The 22,698-nt window shown below is 40.6% G+C and overlaps 1 protein-coding gene across 1 annotated transcript; it reads right to left on the reverse strand.

Moving 5' to 3' along the window:
* Window positions 1-7,777: 7,777 nt before the first annotated feature.
* kif4 (kinesin family member 4) lies at window positions 7,778-22,698 on the reverse strand. Its single transcript, XM_007545879.2, has 31 exons — window positions 22,477-22,698; window positions 21,032-21,176; window positions 20,842-20,956; window positions 20,493-20,683; window positions 20,191-20,280; window positions 19,911-20,077; window positions 18,814-18,908; window positions 18,413-18,532; window positions 17,950-18,125; window positions 17,641-17,702; window positions 17,419-17,551; window positions 17,215-17,273; window positions 16,989-17,094; window positions 16,404-16,511; window positions 16,135-16,293; window positions 15,950-16,053; window positions 15,703-15,847; window positions 14,557-14,667; window positions 14,384-14,467; window positions 14,193-14,306; window positions 13,957-14,112; window positions 13,757-13,854; window positions 12,892-13,021; window positions 12,639-12,809; window positions 12,427-12,546; window positions 12,246-12,323; window positions 10,719-10,820; window positions 10,389-10,556; window positions 9,515-9,634; window positions 8,648-8,764; window positions 7,778-8,319 (listed from the first exon to the last, which is right to left on the reverse strand). Exons 2-31 carry the CDS (start codon window positions 21,152-21,154, stop codon window positions 8,110-8,112), a joined length of 3,732 nt encoding a protein of 1,243 aa, XP_007545941.1. The 5' UTR covers window positions 21,155-21,176; window positions 22,477-22,698; the 3' UTR covers window positions 7,778-8,109.

Raw genomic sequence — 22,698 nt, forward strand, 5'->3', positions numbered from 1 at the left:
GAGTTCTATAGGCCCTCCACAAAATCAATGAACAGTAACTAAAAGTATCCTAAAAAGGACAAATTTACAAAAATCAAAGGGCTTATTTAATACTTTGAGGATATATCCTCTATTCGGCTACAAAATGAAGAAAAAGATAATGATCTTTTAATCTATAAGACCATTTTTAAGTAGCCAATACATAGATTTTGAATGGGCGTGTCGCCACCGCATTTCTATTGGTAAAAAAAAACACAAATTACGAAAAATTAACGACTCACCGTCGAATGGTTGCCAGAAAACACACAATATAATCCTTCGGCTATGTTAATTTGGCTCGAACCAGCAGTATTATTCAACGATTTTGGAAAACGCCAAGCACAAGCAGCTAGCCACAGCAGCAGGAGATCCGAGTTCACCTCTGACCGGGAACTTAATAGTGTGCTGTCAGTCTGACCCGCCAAAATAAAACACGGGCTGATTATTTTGCGCAGGTTACACTCGTCTAGATGCAGGGCGGAAGTGGCTCCACTGGGGCCAATGTACTCCTCCCTTCACACTCCATACTCAACTGTACAACTATATTACAACTGTATTTTCACTGGCTACATTCATAAAAATGGCCAACGTTTGTGAAAGTGGAATTTCTTGAGGTTTCCTGGTTGGTAGCAGCTAAACACACACTGAAGCTCTATGGGGTGAAGGGTTTGATCACCCTACACTCCACTCAACCCATCATTGACTGCTCATGCAGGAAGGTGTTTGGAAACCTATTCAGAGCACTTCTGACAGATAAACACGGCTCACCTTAAACGTCTTGTTTCAAGTCACTTCACAAGATCCTGTAGTCCAACACATGCTTCAGGGTCATGTTTTCCTTGGACAGTTTCTGATACGTGTTAGAGTTCATACCATCACATTTCCACCTCTGTGCTTCACAGGTATGAGTTTTCTGTTCCTGTTTTGTTGTGTTGGGTTTATACCAGACATGGCATCTCTTCTGATGTACAAATAACTCCAATTAAGACTGATATGTCCAAAAACCTTAAGACATATGTCTTTGTGTTTGTTTAGATCATCCTTGTTCACAGCTGTTAAAATTTCTATTAAATAAGCATATATGTCTGAAAATCACACAGGGTAGAAAGCCCTTATTTTTTCCCCAAGACTGTTTGTTATGGAAATTGTTAAATATGGCAGAAACTTTGACAAATCAGTTCGTTCTTGAAGTGAGACACCTCCCCGTTTGATCAAACGGACTCAAATTAAAGGGTGTATTTTTGTAAAATCCCCAGCATGAGAGTGTGAGACGTTCCTCCTGCAACAACAGGATTTTAATTAAGGCTTAGGGGGTGACAGTAATTGCAGAGAGCACAACAAGCCCACAGTTTATTAATAATCCAGAGTGTGACTGAGCAGTCCAATAAAGTTGTGACAGTTTTAAAGTGGCTACTTTTTCTCTAAAATGCCGAGGGCAAAAGCAGCAACTCGATGGTTTGCATAAATCATTCATGAAGGTGATAACAGGTTTGTTTGCAGGCTGAAAAGAAAGAGTGCATTAGCTGAATTATTACCACATCATATATTATGAGAACAATGAAATGAAATTGATATGAAATTGGGTTTCATTTCCACGCTTGTCTTGCTGCTTTTTAATAGTAACTTTTGAATCAGTTCTTACAGCATTTAACAATAGCAATAGCAATTGCAGCAATAAAAAAAGAATACTCTGTTATCCTCGATGTTAACATTTGAGAGATTTTTCTAGGTGGAACTGAAGAAATGTACTAACTGGGAGGATCCAGTGGCGGTTCTTACACGAGCGGTGCCCCGGGCGACCCCCCCTTCCCGCTGGGGTCCCACCCTTACCCTACATGATGCCCTGTGAGGTTGCCCATATCTAATGAGGCCTGTTCCACTAATATCACCTGATCCCTCTGAGGCTAATAGTCAGTCACCATTAAAACACTGCATGAAGAAAAGGGATACGTACAAACAAAAGACTCGTGGACAAATAAATGTATATTTTTATTTATTGTAAGTTCACAAGAACAAAAGACAAAAATAAAAAAAAATAAAAAGGCACTGGTTTCAAATCTGTGAAGGCTCAGAGGAACAAACGCAGCAGTGGCCTACAGAACTGACAGGCAGATGGTTGAAATCACTGGCTGTCAATTCATAGGTCATCACCTTGTGTCCCATCGCTTTAAAAAAAACCCACAAACTTTCTCCAATCGGCAATGGCAACCCTTTGGTAATCGGTCGGTCTCTGGAGGTAACAGCACCTCCACTGGAACTGACAGCAGCTTCCACATGGAGTTGCTGTTACATCCAGCGACAACCACTGGGATCGTCGATGACACGGATGATGAAGATTGCCTCACACGTCCGCCTTCCTGCAAAGAGAGAGAGAGAGAGAGAAAAGACAGCTAAGAGCTCAAGCGAGGATCTGGATTTAGTAGCCGGCCGACGCGGCTCCGCTCCCAGGCGACTTTGACCTGACAATTTCCTCCTCCCAGCTTTTATAGCCTGAAGTATAAACAGCATCGTTGCTCGCACTCCTCCAACAGCACGGCCAAAGGGCCAAGGCCTGTGTAGATAACACAGATTTTATGGCAGCTGTCAACATGAAGGCGAGTATTAGGGTGTGTCTGACCTGTGTACCTGCAGGCCCCACGTTTCCTGCTCACTCTGACATTTGTCTTCATATGTCAGAAGACAAATGAAGCTAACCTGCTTTTTAGGTTGAGATGGAATATTTCTGGCTTTTATTCTAGCTTGGAAAGTTGCAAAAAAAAAAAAGAAGAAGTCACAGTTATAAATGTGGCTCATTCGTCATGGATCAATAAAGTACTAAAAGAGGAATAAACACCAAAGAAGATGAAGATGGGTTTTGCCTTTCAGAAAATCATTTTGGTGTTTTTGTTTCTCTCTCCTACTCACCTTCAGATCCAACATGGCCCGGCGGATTTCACAGCAGAGGCCAAAGGTTCGAAGAGCAGCAGGGGCGTCGTGACCCACAGGCGGACGTGAAGCCTTGGAAAAGGGGCCCGGCGCCCATCCTGCCAGGGCCCGGGTCAGGTGTGAGCGTTGCCCACGGCGATCGGCCGGAACGAGGCAGAGAGAGTCGGGGAGAGAGAGCAGGGAGGGGGAGTCGACGCTTCGATGCGAGCGGCAGGAAAGACGGCGACGGCAATGGCAGCGAGGCACGGCGGCCAGTTTAAGTCATCGGGAGTCGCTGGAGGGTTAATTATTACATCCGCCGTCAATATTTAACAGGCCGAGCGCCCTGCCCCTCAACCCAACATCCTGATTCCACTCTGAGTGGCACCGAGGGTGGGGCCGGGCCCTCGAGTGCATCTCTTTTGTCCCTCATGCAGAAAATATGTATTCAGCACCACTTGTAGCCCTCTGGAATCAAAATCTACAAAAACGGATAATTCAACTGGGACTGGTGAAACCTTTACTTCATAGACATTTAGAGATTACAGAGGACTAAAAAAAAAACCTGCGTTAGCTACAGGTTGCTTGATCAGAAGCCAAACTCAAAAGTGTGAAGCAATCTCACACGAGGAAGCAAAAAAAAAAATCTCTTGATCTCTGTGGAGCCCGATTAGACGACATTACAATACAATAAAAGGTTAAAGGCTTCGTTAAAGATTGGTGGAGGCCTCTTTGGTGCGAGCGGGTTGCAAGAAAGTACTCACTTCATGGACTTTAATCGCGTTTTATCACATTATTACCGCAAACCGTGTTTTATTGAAATTCCATGCGATAAGCTTAAATGTCAAGTGGAAGAGCAACGACATATGGCTTTCAAATATTAAAAAAATAGAAATCTGAAATGTTAATTTGTCAACTTAATGATTTAGGGAAACACCCTAAATTCATTCATTGCCCGTTTTTTTGTTTTTACAAATGAGCTCAAACTAAGTCAGGATTTCTATGTCCTAGCATCCAAGTTTAGTGTATGTCTGGTGGTCTTTATCCCAATGATTGCCTTGTGTTTGGTCATTCATTCATTCATTTTTTTTATTGTAATTGTTATTAAAGCTCCAGCAGACCTCACAGACTAAAATCCGGACCTCAATCAAACTCAAGGTCCGGGGGCCAAATCTGGCCTGCCGCAGCTTTTCGTGTGGCCCTCTAGACTCCAAATTACCTGATTAAGTCCTTCCAGTTTTTCCACAAATCTGAAAAATTCACAAAAATCAACATGTCTCCACATTTGTTTTCTGATTTTACTGCAAATTTTCTCAAAATTGGTCAAAATCTTTACGGGTTTTAGTGACTGCTGCCTCAGCCTGACTTGATTTTATGGGCTGTAATTGACACGAGTAATAAAAAGTCAGACTTAACATCATACATTAGCGCCAATGTCGTAAAAATTCCTTACAAACGTTTCTAAGTTGGCGCCACAAAATCTGTAATTTTGATGGCAAAAAACCCCAAAACATTAAAACAATCACAAAATCTTGGAGGAATGGTTATTTATTGATGTTTTCACTGCTTATTTGGTTTTATCAATACATTCTGACACAACCGGCCCTTTAAGAACTGTATCAGCTGTATCAGATTTTTGATATGGCCCAAAATGAAAATGACCCGACTTAGAAGTTTTTGTTCTTGAGATTTTCCACTGGGGGGATGTGTGGATGTAAAAGCTTAGAAAGACAAAGAGACAGAGACCGTTAACACGTTTAAGCACTAAAAGCGACGGGTAGCCATCGGAGGGGATCCAGAGTTGGGGTGACGTGCTGTTTCCGTCTTGTCCCTCTTTACAGGTGGGCGGATGAATTTCGAGTTAGCTGAAAAACGTCGATGACGGCACATCCCGTCTTTCCGTCAACTCTGACAGACTTCCCAGTTCCAGCAGAAGAAACGCTGTCCTGCTATCATTTTCCTCCACACATACCAGGTCTGCACACTGGCCCAAAAAGTGACAATTCAGCAAGTTTTCTATTGGTTTTCCCTCCGCAGTTGAGCTAATCGTTGTCCTACATGGTCCTACATGAGCTGTGGATTATTGCAGCTCATCCAGAGACAAGCTCCTATATCTTGCCGCAAAGTTGCTTTTGTCCTATTTCAAGTGCACTAACATATTTGAAACTAAACCAAGGGAAAATCTTTTTGCAGAGTTCACAGACATTACGCCGTACTGAGGTGAATTTCATTCAGGGGTATCAGAATTATTAGGGGTATCAGATCAGGTTATTCTGATCTCTTTTCATGAAAGGTTAACGGCTGTAATGTTGAAAAGTTCAAACTGTACGACAGTTCTAAAATAATAATAATACAGATGTCGAACAATACATACTTGCAGAAAAGAATGGCTGATTATGAAATACTGAAATATGTTGTTTTGCATCATCATGAAAATGTTTCATGAATTATAACCTGCATTTCTTAATCAAACGGGCAAAGGTCTGCCCTAAAACCATAAAAGAAAGATAAATCTAATGTTTTTCTGTCACCTTCTCAGACTAACCTTCTTTTTAAAGTGTCAAAAGTTTATATAGCGCAATGCTTTCGCTTAAAAAAAAAAGAACCATGAATTATGGTTCTTTTTTTTCTTTTACCTGACATTTTACCTATTTTTTTATATACGCATATATATATATATTCATACACTTGAGCAATCTTATCTGAGGGAGCGGTACACCTTAGAGCAGAGTCCAGTGTCCTCAGGAGAGAGAATATCCACACAGCAGTTCTTGCCGTGCAGATAAAGCCTCTCTTCGCGGCTTTGAATCGACAGTGACGAAGGTCGTGATAACTTCGAAAGCAATTTAGATCAGATAGCTGCCAGAGCCCAGAGCACGTTGTCACACGCGGGCTCCTCGCACCCCCCTCCAGCTCCGCCTGTAGTTCAGAAATGATTGACTCTTTAGGGTTGTATATTCCATGAGTCCAATGACTAATTCAAGTTTAGAGTAGCCTGTGACTCCTTTCTTTATCTAAAGCTCTTGTTCCTTTTGGCGATTGCCATCTCAGCTCTTTGAAGATTTTTTTTCTGACGTGAAATTGATCGTGGCCTGCAGTTTGGTTGCGGTGAACGTGACGGGAGAGGCTCGAAACAAAAGACTCTGTGCGAAACAACTGATTGAAGCAGGGAAGTGGGATCTGCCCACCGTTTGCACTGTGTTCGCGGAGGAAACTTCAGTCCATTTTATTCCGAGTTTAAAACTGCGAAGTGACGGGACGACGCACGGTTTCCAAATTCAATGTTCCACAAAAGCAAATAAATCTGAAAAGTGTGGCACGCATCTGTGTTCAGTAGCTCTTATGCTAACGCCCAAAAAGAAGTCAGCTCATGCTACTAGATCAACTGTCCTTTTTTTCTATCTGAACAAAAACCTGCCCTTCTGAAATACTTGTGTTTTTTAGTGTAAAGTTTGTTACCCAATGGAGCATTTTTGGATTCAGAAGTCTGTATTACCAGTGACCCACATTTTTGTAATTTTGCCTGACAAGACCATGACATGCTGATGTTAAAACTTCACTCATTTTTGTCCAACAGCAAACCTTTCGCTGCTGCGTCACTATTAAGCATTGGCATCAGACAGAAATTATTGATTTGAAATAGGTGCACATGATGCTCCCAAATTCTGTCACCATTAGAGCTGCTAATTTGTGGCAAAAAGGTGTTAGAAGTGTTGTGCTGAAGTGTTAGAAATGGTTACTGTGACCTCTCTCACCCTCTGCTGGTGGCAGCAGACTTTGCAGACAGAGACAGGAGTACAGGATCTGCTTGCAGTTATCGTTATGCATTCAAAATAAGACGAACAATATTGTTTCACATTTCCAGATCGAGCATCAGCAGAAAAATTAACTCAACATGGTCATAGATGTGCAGCTTTAGATGTGCATTCAGAGACAATTGTCAAAAATAGTGGAAGTTAAATAAAACGTTTAAATATTTACCCACCACCAAACTCATTGGTTAAAATTTCTACATAACTATTCAAGTAAATTACTGCATTATTAAGCATGCTGTGTGAATTGGCAGCAGATATCTCTAAAGTGAAATGTGAATGTGTGCGTTTATGAGAATCTTCCTCCAGCAGAACATTTGCAAGGTCAGACACTGATGTTGGCTGAGAAACCCTGGCTAGCACCCTCCCCTCCAATTCATCCCAAATGTTTCCTGTTGGGTTGAAAACGGAAAACTCTGAAAAGTCAAAAGTCAGTTTGGTGTTGAGGAACCTCACAGCGCTAGTAGCAACTTGTAGCTAATGATTTTAGAGGCTAGGGCATTCACCATCATGCAACTGAATCGAGTATCGAGTATGAAGGAAGAAACCACGACAGGTTTGTAAAATATTACAATTTTATTCATTCTAAATTGATGTTATCCCACAGACAGGTGATGAGATTAATGGTTTCAAGTAATGGCGACGCTGAGCTTCTAGTTCCCCCAGCAGACGGACTCAAAGGAAAGACCAAGTGAAGTTGAGGCAATTAAAACACAAAACGTCTTGAAAAATGGGACATGAAAACGTTAGACAACGGCATCAAGGACCTAAAAATCTAAAAGCGTCAGTGGCGGATGAATAAACTTGCCGAATAACGAAACAAAATGCATGTTAATTTTATGCAAGCTTAATGTAGAAGAAATGGGATTGATTAATGTAGTTAACCGTAAGAAATGGTGATTTTGAAAACAGATTCCATTACACGTCGTCTCTGGAACAGCAGAAAACCTGGAGATGAAATTAGTTTGGATAAATAAAAATATTCTTCATCAATGCTTAGAAATTTAATGTTAATCGGGGAAGAAAAGTCGTTTTTGTTCAAATCTAGATGTGATGTTAAGACTTTATTCAGCTCAGATACTAAAAGCACATACAAAGGTTAAAGACGCTAGCCAAGGCGATGAGTGGAAGTGGATTATTTTAACGTTAGTGAAGGAAAAGACGGCAACTAAAGTTTTGTACAGGCGTTCTTGAGCGTCACGAATCCCAGTCGATGTTTCAAAACGTCCATTAGTTTCTCTCTATGAGCAGAAAAGTTTAAATCTACAGCGACTTCCACGGTACAGTAGGTGACATAAAAATAGACAAAAGATGAGACAAAAACAGACACACTGACGACTACAGGAAGAAAAAACAACAACAGAAGTTTTAAGGATTAGGATTCCTCTCTAATGGGAGTGCAGCCGGAGAAGAAACTGTTCTGGAAGCTGGTCAGGAGCCGCTTCTTCTTCTTAAGGAAGCTGACCGTCATTCTGTCCTCGTTATCCTCTTCCTCGCCTTCCTCGTCCTCCTCCGTCAAGGCGGGTTTCCTTAGCAACTTCAGCTCAGCGGTGCTTTGGCCCATGTCTCCGATTTCCTTCAGCACCTACAAACGTTAAAGTGTTTGTTTTTTTCCCACAAAGTTAATTCGGAATAAAAAATATTGGTAGCATCGAACAGGTTGGTTTGTGTTAAGTTAAATGACCTTTCTACTCAAATTAAATGCTTAAACACAACATAAGTAATCATTTGACTTTTCTGCAGAAAAAATATTGAGCACTTTACACTGAATCGAGCTCCGTCCAAATCTTGAAAGCACCTTATTGAAGTTTAAACATTTTGAAGGATTTCCAGCCCATGTAAGAACCCAATAAAACACACTAGAGTTTCTGTGTGTTTTATTGGGGAAATGCTGTGTGCGTGTCCATCGTTACCTTTTTGGTTGGGGTGCAAGATGGAGGCTTGAAGAAGGTGGCGTTGTCGGGGCTGTCGCAGGACGGCTCCTGCAGGGACGCAGAGTCTCTAGAAGCGCCGTCTGCGATGCTTCCGTCCTGAAACGAGCAAACGGAGGTCAGAGGTCGTCGTTTTTCACTAGACCAAATCTTAAAACGGTATTTGATTTTTAGTTTTTTTTTTTTTGGACTGATAAAAATGAAACGGTTCAGCTGCAAGATGAACAAAGAAAAAAAAAAAAAGCTGTGCAGCATTGTCACTACTTCCATTATCAGAAATGTTACGCATCACAGATGTGTTTCAATGCATTTCCTGTGAAATCTTTCCTGTATACTTGGTTTTTTTTGATGAAGCATAAAAGAAGAGCGCCTTCTTCAAATCAAATGAAACTTGTGTCAAACAGCCGCCATCATTTTAAAGAGAATAATAAATGTTTTCACAGGTGAAAAATCAACCTGCTTCCGTCGCCACGTTTACAAAATCAAACACATCGACTGGGCTATAAAGTCTTTAGCTGCTCAAACATACAGGACAAAAAAAAATAATTAATTTGTTTGATTATGTGATGTGGAAGGGCAGGTTGAACTCTGGAAAATCTTTGGTTTTAAATGTTAAAAATTGCGGCGGCACAAATGAAAATTTTTGAAACACAAACGTAGCACAGTTGATTGTATTTTATTCATTTGTGTTCACATGGACTGGCCGGTCGACCTCAGAAGACGTGTGGAAACATTTAGTGGTATCTTTAAAACGGTTGCGGCACAAACAAAAAAAAAAACATTATGCAGCACAAACGTTTTCGTTCCAAGTTGAGGTCACAGCTGGACTCTGGAGTGGCAGGAACTCACCGCCGCCTGGCTGTCCAGGTTTCGACACTTCTCGTGATCGCACTGGCAGTTCTCGCCGCACGTCATCTTCCCTTTGCGACACCTGCACTGCTTGTTGCCGCAGCGACCTTTGCACGCACACTGACCAAAGACACACAGCTTTGCGTTAGTGCTTTCCTGAGCTCAACTTTAGTAACTACCAGACTGGTTTACTGGATTAAAGCAATGCTAGGCGAGAGCTGATGGGCTTTTTTTCTGGTTTATTAATGAAGGTTGCAAGCCTGAGTCGTAGTCCACAGAAAGGTTGCATCATATTAAGAAATAATGTCATAAATTGAGGATTTTTACTAATTCCATTGAGTTCAATGTAAAAAAATTTAAAGGCTTCAATTTAGGACCTGAACAAATCATAAAAATAACTTTGCTAACTTAATAGCCAGCACAGTTAATGATTATGTGAAATCAGATAATGAAAGGAACTGCAAAAAGCCAGGAGCAGAACTAACGTTTGGTATCCTAAACCTGAGACATTTCAAGAAAAGTGGGGGATTTTATATTAAAATGGGAAGTAAACTCATCAAAACATTTGGTGGATGGAAGCAAATCAAGTTCTGATGTGGCAACTAATTTAGTTACAATAGAAGCCAACAGAAATTAGGCGTAAGATTAAAATCTAAATTCTAATAATTTAAACATATTTATCCAGATATGGACACACAGCTACTGACACTTTTCATTTCTTTCTTTTTTTCTTTTTTTTTGTATTTAGCAGAATTTTGAGAAACGATTTAAAAAACAAGAAAAAAAAAAGAAAGTATCTTGGTTTTCATTTTTATTTAGCGTTCCCCACATCGTGGATCCCGTCTCCGTTGTGGAGAACTCAGGTTGGTCTTACCCCGGTTAGTTTGGGTTTCTTGGAGGCCCTCCGGCCCTTCTCGGCATTCTCGGGACGCCACTCGTCCGCTTCGTCCTCGTTCTCGTCCTCGCTGGGGGACAGCAGCTCCGTCACGCTGATGGTTGTGTTCAGAGCTGCCTTAGCGGTGGTGGGCCTCTTCTGTTTGGGCTTTCGGGGGAACACAGAGTAAACAGAATCAAATTGTGATTACGAGTTCTGAGTCTAAGCACAGAGCCAGACGACAAGCAGCTGCAGTCGTGAGGCAGGTAGGCTGAGAAAACTTCAAAATCATCTTCAAGAAAAACAAACAAAAAAAAAAAAAAAACTTACTTTTGGAGGAACGTACTCGAATGAGTCGTCTGGGCTCATTTCATTCTTGATGGCAGGTGCAAGAACTTTCTTCTCACTTGCCAAGTGGAGCAACGAGAGTTTCTAAGGTGGGAAAAAAAAAAGTTCTTTAAAGCCTGATTAGATGAGGGGGTAACAACTGCTGTTAGCTACCTTTGGGATTTCACCCCCGTTCGGCTCGCTGCCTGTCACGCCGTCACAAAATCCATTTCACCTCAGGCAACAAAAGTGATAAAGCGACCTGATTTTCTTTTTAATTGATTATTTTACTGTTTATATTTCCTCAATATAATTTAAATTTGTCCAGAAATGATCTTTTTGGCTTAAGACACAACATGCAAAACTGCAAATGCAATAACACGTTACAAATCAGCAATTATCAACTTGTGTGGACAACTTTTACTATTTTCTCTATTATATTTCATCATTAAAACATCATCACTGACATTTCAGATGTAGCCAGGAGGGTTTCCAATCCAACCAGATGATTTCTCTCAATCATTTTAAAATCTTCGGGTTTAAAATACCTCACAGTCAAAACACATCAGAGTTTGACATCCCCCTGGCCCCCAACAGTAAAAATCTAAAGCGCATCAGCAAAGATTTCCAAAGTGAAAGTGAACAAGTCCAGGCTTTCTACATTTACCCAAGATCCCCCATGATGGATGCAAAAAAAAAAAAAAAAGCTAGTTAGCTAGCTAGCAAGAGTATGTTAGCAGCTAGTTAGCATTAGCCTCAAGCGCCTGGAGTCACAGAGCGTGATGAAGATGTCTGCGTGCGACAGAGAAATAAACTACGTAGAATATACGGGACAAAACTGTTTTATCACCACAAAATTCAAGACCTGTGATCAATGTATTTAAGGCCAACTTTCCTTCTTTCTAATGATTTCAAGACTTTTTTTTAAGGCCTTAAATTAGATACATTAATTTAAGGCTTTTCAAGAATGTGCGACCAGCTATAATTAATATTTTGAAAGTTCATTTATCATTTCAGAAATGGCCTTATTAATGAATAATCAATAGAGGTAGTTCTTTACTTTCTGTTTAATTTGTTTATAAGTTAGTATAAAGGAGTCAAGTATAAATTAGACTGATATTTTAAAACAAAAGCTCAATACTGTTTATTACAGAAAGTGAAACTCATATTATAGAGATTCATTACACATAATAAATGCTTAAGTATTTCAAGCATTTATTTCTTGTTATTCTGATTATTATGGCTTACAGACAATAAAATGTCTCAAAATGCTTAAATATTGTGAAAGTTACACCATATTCATGAAAAGTTGAGTGGAAGGAAAAAGTGTGGTAGGTAAAGAAACAGATAGGTTTTCTATCTGAACAAGAGATCCGACAATGAGAAGGAAATAATTCAGGCCTTCGATCCACTTTGATTGATTTTCTCTTGAGTAATCCGAGTATGAAAGTGATGAAATTATTTTAAAATAATCTAACGTAGCATCAATCTACTCCACAAACTTAAAAAAAAAAAGATTAGGGATGTTACCTGTCTGTACTGCTCATTCTGCTCCATTAGGTTCTGGTTCTGTTCGCTTAGTGTCCGTAACTTTTCAAGCTCTTCCTCCTAAAAACAACAATACAAACTGAAGTACTTTCAGAAGAGACTTGTGAAACATTTAAAAATGTAAAAAGAAAAAAATAAGGCATTAAATGTGGAATAAACAGACCTGGACTTTGAGGCGCTGGAGAAGCTCTCTCTCCTTTGAGCTCGTCTCCTCTGCCTGCTTCGCTTCTTCCGACTCCTCACACATGGGTTTGTTCTGCAGCTGGTTGAGGAGGTACAGAACCTGCAGAGGAAACAAACAGAAAGGGTTCGCCGGGAAGAACGCTCCCGTCTGAGGAGGTTTCTTCTTCCTTCCCCCCACAGACGCAGCATCACCTTCTCCTGGTGTCTCTGCTCCAGTTCCACCAGCTGCTGCTGATGCTCCATGTCCATGGCCGACATCACGTTCCTCTCATCAGCCAGCATCTTTCTTAAATCTTGGGCGTTTCCCTTCTCCTGCTTCAGCTCGCTCTCCAGCTTGAAGTAGGCCGCTTTAGCCGACACCAGCTGGGAGTGAAATGAAAGCTGTCAGTGAAGTTCATGTTGTGAAATGCATTCCGAGGTTACTGGCTTTATTTTTAGTTTTTACCTCGGCCATTAGGACCCGAACTGCACTCTTTGCGTCCACGATGCTGGTGAGGCTGTCGACTCGCTGTTTTAAACGCCCTTCGCCGTCGGCGACAAGGACTTTCTGCTGGAGGTCGGCGATCTGAGCGTTTCTGTGAGGAATCAAACCACTTAAGCTCATCTTGTCGCTTTATTACATTGTTTTGCTGCCAATATTCACAAGTCATTTATTGCAAGTCCAAGTCAAGTCTGAGTCGCGTATTTCTGCTGTTTTGCATAAAATGCTGCATTGTGATGCCTGAGAAATGACCATTAGCATCAACTTTTAAAAGAAAAAAATACAGTTTAGCACAATTTATCACACATTTCTTTCTTGATAAAATTTGTATCTGTATTTTTCTACACGCCATTTTCTTACAAAATCGACTCATCAGTGGATGCAGCAGTAAACGTCTGCCATCTTTTACTCAAAATAGGAAAATGAGGGCTGTGAAATAAAAATAAAAACCCTGCCTTTTGCTAATGATATATGAATAAAAACTAAATCAAATCTAAAGACAATTTCAATTCAACAACAATTCCGACATAAAAATCTCTACAGTAACAACTTTTTGTTTCTTAATGCTATGGAGCCTCCAGGTGTTTTTACAAACTTGACTTTGAACCGTGGCGCCGCCATGTTTGTGATAGTTAGCATGTAGTATTATTACGTTAGTGCGAGGTATGGAGAAATGAATAACCCAGAGCAGGCAGGCGAATAGAAAGATAAGAGATTATAAACAAAGCATTAAAAATAAAGTCCTGTTCATAAAATTGTGAGTTGAGTTTGAAGTTTATGTGATCCAAGTATTATTGCATACTGGCTGTAAGTGGACGGTTTGACTCACCTCAGGCCCATTTCTGTCTCCAGGTTCTCCACCTGCTTGGACAGCGGGGTCTCCAGCGCCCCCTGCGTCTCCAACTCAGAGATGATCAGAGTCCGACGCTGCATTAAAATATCCCACGAAACACACGAGTCAAGATCTTTCCTTTTTTCCTGGATTTCTTTTACATTTTTAGGCACTGCAGGACAAATGTCTCCACCTACTCTGATTTTGGGAGCAGGTCTCTCCCCGGCCTCCATCTGCTGTTTGAGGTTGTTGATCTCCTGAGCCAGGACCTTCCTGTCGTCCAGCAGGTCGTTGAGGTGGCGGCGCGCCTCCTCCATGCTCACCATCACCTCCACCTCGTTCAGCAGCCACGTCTGACGCAGGCAGCGCCACAACTTTTAGTCAAACTCTTTCAGGAATGAGTGTTTAGTGAAACAGAAACCTGGTCAGCTACCTTGACTCTCGCAGCAGCTCCCTCCATGCCTCGGTTATGGCTATCTTTGCGTTTCTCTGCAGCTTCGCTTCTCTTCAGCAAGGCGTCTTTCAGTCTTTTGTTAGCGGCTGCTGCCTGTGACGAAACGACAAGTGGGCTAATGTGCTGTGGGGAGCAGCACAACAAAAGTAAGCACAACAGAAGAAACCAACCTCCTCGGTTTTGCGCCGCAGGACGTTGGCTTGTTTCTGGAAATCTCTCTCCAGTTTAAGCAGCTCGTACTGCCGTTTACGATCCTGTAAAACGATTGGGGAATAAAGAGTAAACATTATGAGGATGGCCTCTTCTCTCCAGCATCTCGAAATGATTTTCATTTGTTCCAGACCTTCTCCTTCAGCTGCAGGACCTCCCTGTCCTTCTTGCTCTTCCACTGCCTGTATTTATCAGCATCTTCTCTCATCTGCCTCATCAGCTGTGTTCGCTGCGACTTCATAGCCTGGAAGAGAAAACACCAGGTTATTTCAGTTTGTGATCATGTGACTTCAATGTAATAAGTTCGGCTTTCGCCCCAGAAAACCTGAAACGGCAACCATTTAAAGTTGACAGGAAATAAATATCAATTATTTGAGCTTCAATTAAATCATTAAGTAATCACCAGTTAGACCTTAAAACTCACATTTAAAAGCAAATAAATTAAAAGAAATTATACTAAATATTTACAATAAGTAATTGTAAGCTTAACTAAGTATCCTTAGAGTTCAAAATTCGGGTATTAGATAATCTTCTACTTTGCTAAATCCTACGGTTTGGTGCAGTCTTTTGATTTCCTGGTTGTGATTGGCTACCAATCCAAGCCTGAGCAGAATTTGTAAGGTACACTCCGATTGGATGAAACTTTGTGACGTTTAAAGCGCAGACAGAGCCAAGCGCCTGTCAGTAAGAATAGAAGACGTAAACGCACGAGCCACACATTGTTTGTTCACAGCGCGCTCAACGTAAAAACATAAGGAAAAAAAAAAAAGCGCGCGACCTCAGCCGTTATTGCCGCGCGCGAGTCGAGGGTTTTAAGAGACGCCTGCTGAAGCCGCCATACTTGCCGAGGCCAAGGTGCGGTGACGAGGACGACACGTTTATAACTGTGGAGTGTCGCGACCAGTTTGCTATCGCGGTTTCCGATGTATAAAAAATATTTAGAGCCGTGAGGCGGCTCGGTACAGCCACATACACGTCTGTACCGAGTCCGGCTCCGGTCCTCGATTCTTTTACCACATGTCTAAAAAAAAAGAAGAAGCTATATTTAAAATAAATACGCATTTATTTTAAATGCGTTAAATACGCATTTATTTTAAATAGCCTGAGGGGGCAAGTGAAGTCAGACGGCGGCCAGGTTTATAATCCACTGGGGGAAACACTCAAATAACAGTAATATTTACAACCGACTACTACTTGTTTTTAATTTAAAAGTCAAGATGGGCAGCTTAAGTTTTACCGATCACTTCAAGTTAAAATGTATTTTAAAAAGACCAATCACCTGTATCTCCTGCATCAGCTTGCTGACTTTCTGAACAGAGGTTTCCTTATGTTTCAACAGCTTCGACTGATCAAGTAGCTTCTTCTTCATATCTACAAGCTGAGCTTCTAGCTCCTGTAGCCTCCTCCTCCGCTGCTCGCTGAGTCTAGAAGAAGTTCATGGATGTCAGAAGTCAGTGGAAACATCGTTTTGTACTTGTACGATCTGAAATCAGATCATTGCTACAGGGAGGATAAAGTTGTCGTACTTTGCCTGGTTGGTGTCTTTCTTAGCTGACTGAAGAGCTAAAACCAGTTCCTCTTTTTCCTTTTGCAGAGAATCGACGGCCGACTGCAGAGTTTGGATGTTTCTCTGGGGGGAAATAAATGACGATCTGAATAAATGACCTGGACAAACTGACACGGAGCTCTTTTGCTCGTCTTGTCGTCTTACGTGGTGCTCTGACTGCATGGGCTCCAGCTGGCTGTCGTTCTCGCACATTTTCCTCATGTAAGCTTCCTTCAGACTCAACACGTTGTTCAGCTCTATGAGCTCTTTGGAGAGCTGGGCTTGTCTCAGAGCATGGTTGGCTGTGAAAGCTTCTGGGGAGTCCTTTGCAGACGTGAAAAAAAAAAGTTAGAAAGTGTATATATATAGTTTAAAATAATTTCATGGTTTCACAGCAAACTATCTACAGTCATCTAATTAAACAGAAACCGTACTGATGCAGACTGCTCAGGTGGATTTGTGCTGCCGCCCGCTGCTGCCTCGGGTACTTCCTCTCTCGCAGTCATGGCGTCGATGGAGGCAGATATGCAGACGCTCTCGTTCTTACAAAGCAAAAAAGGGAACAATGAACGCCCGTAGTGTCAGCCAAGACAATTACCTTCACTATAACAGAGGCAACGATTCTGATCGACGGTTGTTTTTCGTTAACGATGACATTTTATCGTTGACGCCCCTTTTGTTTCATGGTGATAACAAAAAAAACATGGCAAAACTATTTGATGACTAAAATTAAACAAAAATGTTAATAAATGGCAAAGAGAATATTTTTTTGGCTCATTTGGGAGTAAAGATTTTGTCCACCAAAAACAATCACATGTAGAAACGACTAAAACTAAGATGCATTTTTGACAGAGAAAAAAAAAACAAGACTAAAACTAAAATGGCTGCCAAAAGTAACAATGCTTACACACTGAGTTTATCAAATTGGACATTTTACCTATGACATCAACTGCAGCAGTAAATTATAGCAGTAAAGAAAAAGCCGTTTGCTTTGTTCTGATGAAAGCCAGTTCATTTACCTTGAGCTCCAAGATGAGCTCTTGTAAGTTCTGCATCACCTCCACATTTTCCTTTAACTCCTGGTCCTCCAGTGACTGCATCACTTTCTGAAGATCAACAGCACAGCTGAAAGAAGAGTTTAAAACCATTGCATTTAAAAAGGCACTAATTATGCTTCTGCAATCAGACTGTTGCTCGCTCCCATCCCCTAAAGGCATGTGGGTTTTCTCCATTTTGAAAACTTACGCTGCGTGGCGCTGAAGCTGCTCCAGTTTGCTTTGCAGTTTCTCATTAGTTTGTTCCGTCTGAAAACGAAAGCAGAAACAGTCGACAGTGAAGCTGAGAACCTAAAATGTCCACTTTAGTTTGGAATAAACCAATAATCCCCTCTGTTGATCCTATTTGAAACTTCATAAATGTCTTTACGGCAATAATTCTGGTCCCACTTACCATGATGATCTTCTCAAACATGAGGGCCGTCTGTCCCGCCGCCTCGCTCAGTTCTCGGCACAGCTTGCTGTTCTCGTTCTGCAGAGAGCGGTTCTTCTCCAGCAGCTTGCCCACGTCCTCAGCTGAACTGGGCCTGGAACAGAGAGCCGTGACCAACATGTCGGGGGTGTTTTCTGACTGCATTTATCAGCTCGTCCTCCCAGTTTGACCCCCACTTCTTACCCAGAGAGCACAGGAGCGACTCCGCCTCGCGCGTGCAGAAGCATCACCTGCAGCTCTTGAACCTGAGCAAACATGGAAAGGAAAAGATTCTTTATGCTTTCACTTGTTCTCTACTTCAAGAATCAGGTTTTGCATCTTGGAAAACACAGAAAAGAAAATTGTTACAAAGAAAGTCATTCTGCCAGAGAAATAGATTTCCAACTGAATAAGAGTAACTAGCTAACGATTCTTCAAACGTAACATGTATAGATCTTAAAATGGAGCGTTCAGCTTCATATTGATTTTATTATTATTTTTTTTTTTAAATACCTGCTGTTTCAGTCGGTTCATTTCTGCGGCTCTGGGGTCGACGTTGACGACGGGTTTGTTCTTAATCTTGCGCGCTCTGTCGGCGTAGCGCAGCGTGTTGATGGTTTCCTCCATGTTGGAGTCTGCAGGACTGACGCACGCAATCATCAGAGTGTGGCTGTTTCCTCCGAGAGAATCTGAAGGGAAGAAACGACGCAGACATGAACTGATTTATTTATTTTTAAATGGAAAAAGCAATTAGAGTGCATCGCATTTCTGAACTGCGTCGTTATTGGAAAACAAGCTTTCGCCTTTGTTCTTTATTAATTAAAACGCAGGAGAACCTGCATGAAATGTTTTTAGAAAACAAGTTTTTTTGGGGGAAAAAAAGCGATCGTTTTTGTTAGAGAGAAGAAAAAAACCCCGGTATGTATGCCTGATCCAATGACCAGCAGGACTTTTGAACATTTAAATCAAAGCCTACCCTGCAGCAGACGGGTGAGTTTGGAGTCTCTGTAGGGAACAAAGGTGTTTTTCTTGCTTTCATCACCCAAAGCACTGATCACATTACCCAGACACAAGAGGCCGCGGTTGATGCTGATTCCTGCGGATAAAAATAAACAGCGTCACAAGACAAGTGCTCCAAGAAAAGCTGTGGTATTAAATACTGGAAGACGCATATTGTATTACAATGTTTGCTTGGCGTAATAAACAAAAACAAATGAATGTTGTTGTTTTTTCTAACTGCTCCAAAGCAAAAAAAAAAAAAAAAAAAAAAAAATTTTCCAATGAAACTGTAAGCTATCTGAAAACCTTTTTACAAAAATAAGTGAGAGAGATGTATAAAAAAAAACAAACAAATAAATAAAAAGGTATTGTGATTGCCTTCTTTTAAACGGTCTCCCTCTGCTTTGGTTTTCTTCTGTCTCTCTGAGCCGGCCAGATCGACAAGGTGCAGCTTTGAAACAATCGAATCCACTCTGCAACAGAAGTTTGCATAGATTGTCTTAAAAGGGCTCATGTTTGTTCAAATAATTTTCTTGCTGGAAAATTATTATTAAATATGTTTCCTACAATAGTTCGAGGAGGCAGACACATCAGAATCACAATAAACAGTAAAAAATTATGTTTCGTAAAAGGTAGTGCTTGTACTGTCGAAGGTTTTTGCAACTAATTACAAGTTTGGATAAATAAAGTGTATTATTTGTGTAGTAATGGATGAAAGAAATGCTGATGAGAGGTGAATCTGAAGTCCAAAACTTATTTGATGTAGAAGAATCTTGAAATCTTAAGAATTCACATCCTGTTCTATTCAGTTTTGACCTTTTCTGCTCATCTTCCTTCATCATCAATCTGATATTTTGTATTTTTTTGAATAAAAAATGCAAGATACAATTAAGCTGCATGTTTCAACTAATCATGCACCATCAGTAAATAACTTTTTCGTTTTTAAAATCTCTTTTCTGTTACCTTTTTTCATATTTATGTAAATCCAAAAAATTCCCAGTTCTGTTGTCCTAAAACAACTGACTTTGAGAACCACTTGTAACTTAAATAATCAATGTTTTGTTACCACTTTCTTGCTTAAAATGAATAAATTAGTTGGGTTATACATGTGTTTTCAGTTCCTATCAATAGAGTGACACTGTGGCGTTTTTGCTAAATGTTTTAACACTGAAAATATAAGATCAGTCAGGCCTAGAAGCAAATATTAAAGAAAACATGTTTTAAAGAAAAAAAATCCACACTGAGTAACTAAAAATGTGTGAAAAGCCAAGTATTAAAATTTGGATACATTTAAAGAAAAGACAGTAATCAGAATCTTTAAAGGACCCATAAATGCAGATATTGTTCCACTATAGTGTTGTAATGAAAGCATATTAATAAATTGTGGACATTGCTGAGGAGCTATTCTTAATTTTTTTTAAAAATTTACATTAAATTAAATGGAGAAAAAAAAGAGAGAAGTATAAAAAGCTGACTTGTCTGATCCTCTGCGCTGCTCCAGTGTGATCGTGAAAATTGCGTGGGAACGTGAAGAGGCTGCATTCATGGCCGTGGACCCCACCGTACGCGCGGAGTTCCCGAGTTCCAGACAGCCCACCATCTCCGGGGCGGTAAACACCTTCCGCTCAGTCAGCCCAACGATCTGGGGGCAAAAATTGGGTAATTTTCAAAAGTTAAAACAGGAAAGGCTTAAAGAACCTTAAATATACACAGTGTAGCACTACTGGGACGTCTCACTGGCTGAAATAAACCCACCTTAATGCCTTCTTTAGGGTCCTCACGAATGCTAATGGCTGGTTTATCTTTAGAGGAACACAGCAAATCTAATATGTCTTCGTTATATATCTGCAAAAAATAAAATTACAAGATGATCAACACAATACAAAATAAGGCTGGGGGTGATAATCTTAAGATTTTGTTTCATACCAGATCTGGTTTTAATTTATTTTTTTTGGTTTGTTTTGTTGTTTTTTTTTTAAAGAAATTGCAGACTCTACAAAACACAGAATTTTCCTAAAGTGAAATCTTCAAATCTAAGAATTTGATTAACAGCCAACCTCCAGATACGACACAGCCAGACAGAATTCAGAGTCTGCTCTCTTTTCCCTCTCCTCAAAGATCTTCTGAATGACTCGGGGGATAACTCCGACCGAAGGGTCGTTTTCCTGCGCCGATGTGTACGTTCCTCCCATCGAGTAGGTTTTTCCTGACCCCGTCTGTCCGTATGCCAAAACAGTGGCATGGTAGCCTGACAGAGAAAATGTTTGGCAGGATAAAAAGTTTGCTCAGCCGGCTTTGTTTTCCTAAAAAAACTGCTAACGAAACCAGAATTGTATGCAGCTGATATTACACTGCAACCAAAACTTAGGTGTGATAATCAAAATCCACATCGCCAAGCAGACTTACCTTTGAAAAGTCCGCGCAGTAACGGTGAGATGGCGGTGCTGAACACTTCCTCTTGTTCAGCAGCGGGGTCGAACACGTAATCGTATGTGAATGCTTTCTCCGTGCCGACGATCACCTGAGGAAAAGACAAACACACTGAACAGAACTTCATCTTGATCCCATTATTCAAGTTTAATACAACCCACCGCACCTGTGGCTCGTCAGGAACAAACGTGAGGCAGGACTGACATCCCTCGTTGATCTCTTTTGGCACCAGCGGGCGACATCTCAAGGCGACGCGCACCGGGATCACCTTCGCGTCTTCGTTTGTCATGGTGGAAGAATCCGGTCAGCAGCTTTAAGACATTTGAAGAGCAAACGTGCTGAAAAACATGGATGTAACTTGAGCAGACACAGTTTTACTGCACATTCACAAAGTGGAAAGTAGCTGAAATACAACTAGGCAAATCATTCAGTTCCTTTTTAAAAAAATAAATATTTTATTGCATAGATTGCAATAACAGCATTACTTGAGTGATTTATCATCTGTAGCAAAGGATGCATCGGCACCTGAAACAATAATATGTGAAAAGATCAGACTTTCTGCTTGACTTAAGATCAGAACAGTGTAGGGCTAATCTGTTTGTTATTTCAGGATTAATTAATTAATAATTGAATTAAAAAGGTGCTCAATAAGAGGTTTTTAATTTTTTTTTTCACAGAATATTAACCAGATGAAGCTAAAACTAGTCCACTTGAGGAGTTTTGGGTAGAACATATTTACACACAACGAAGATTTCTCATCTTAAATACAAAATGTACATGTATATTTTGTACAGTTTTGGTTACTGCTCTGAATATGTTTATATAGCAACTGGGCTTTTTTTCAGTCTGTATACTCCAGTTAACAATTATTTGTTTACTAAATGAATCAAATATTATCTCAATAATTGATTAATTGCAATTAATCCGACTAGTTGTTTGAAATCTAATCCCTATATTTGATAAAAATGTAGAGGGGAAATGAACATTAAATCCAAGTGGTTACTTATCCAGCACAGTCTTGTGATATAAGTTAAGTTTCTCATGTTTTACCATAAAGTTGCATGATATTATAAGTCGCTAGTCTTTTTGTTTTCCATCATCAACGAGGCCCACATTCTTCCTAAACTTTAAGGATCTTGTTCACCAAAATCTCTCGGATGTGGAAATAAAGGAGGGTGGAAGACTCCGTGTAAGGTTCAGATGAAGAGCTAAAAACAGCTGCAACAAGTCACTTCAAGACAACGTAGTAAAAACTGTCTCTGGCCACTTCAGGATGAGCTTTTTGGTCTTAATGTGTGATTCATGTACAAAAAAACCCCCGTCACAATACATTACTGCAAGGTATCACTGAGCTGACGCCATGTTTTACTTTTACACGTCAAAACAAAAACTAGTTAGCGTACATAAACTGTGGGGTGTGGAGGCAGATGACAGTTATCTCATTTATAGGGGGACAACATTTTTTTTTTTACATTAATGGTATCGCACTGAATTATTAATAAAACAGGCTGGGTCTCGCTGTCTGTTCACTGCCTAACTATATACATTCAGCGTCAGCTTGAAGTTAAACAGCTAGCTGCAGTTATTAGCAAGACGTTAAACTTAACGTACCTTTTTCAAGTTTTACCCAGGACTTAGGACGATAACTGCATTCGGTAGCTCACGTTGACAGTGGATTACTGCCACATAAGACACGATAATGCCACGGTCTACCGTTTAAAACCCCGTTGATATTACAGATAATTTCCCTTCACCAAAATATAAGAAGAGTTCCTGCCCGCCACTTTCAAACGCGCAGCTCCGCCTCCTTATTTTTCTTCTGCACAAACCAGG

This window comes from Poecilia formosa, unplaced genomic scaffold (genome assembly GCF_000485575.1).
Source record: "Poecilia formosa unplaced genomic scaffold, Poecilia_formosa-5.1.2 Scaffold14, whole genome shotgun sequence".
Lineage (NCBI taxonomy): Eukaryota > Metazoa > Chordata > Actinopteri > Cyprinodontiformes > Poeciliidae > Poecilia > Poecilia formosa.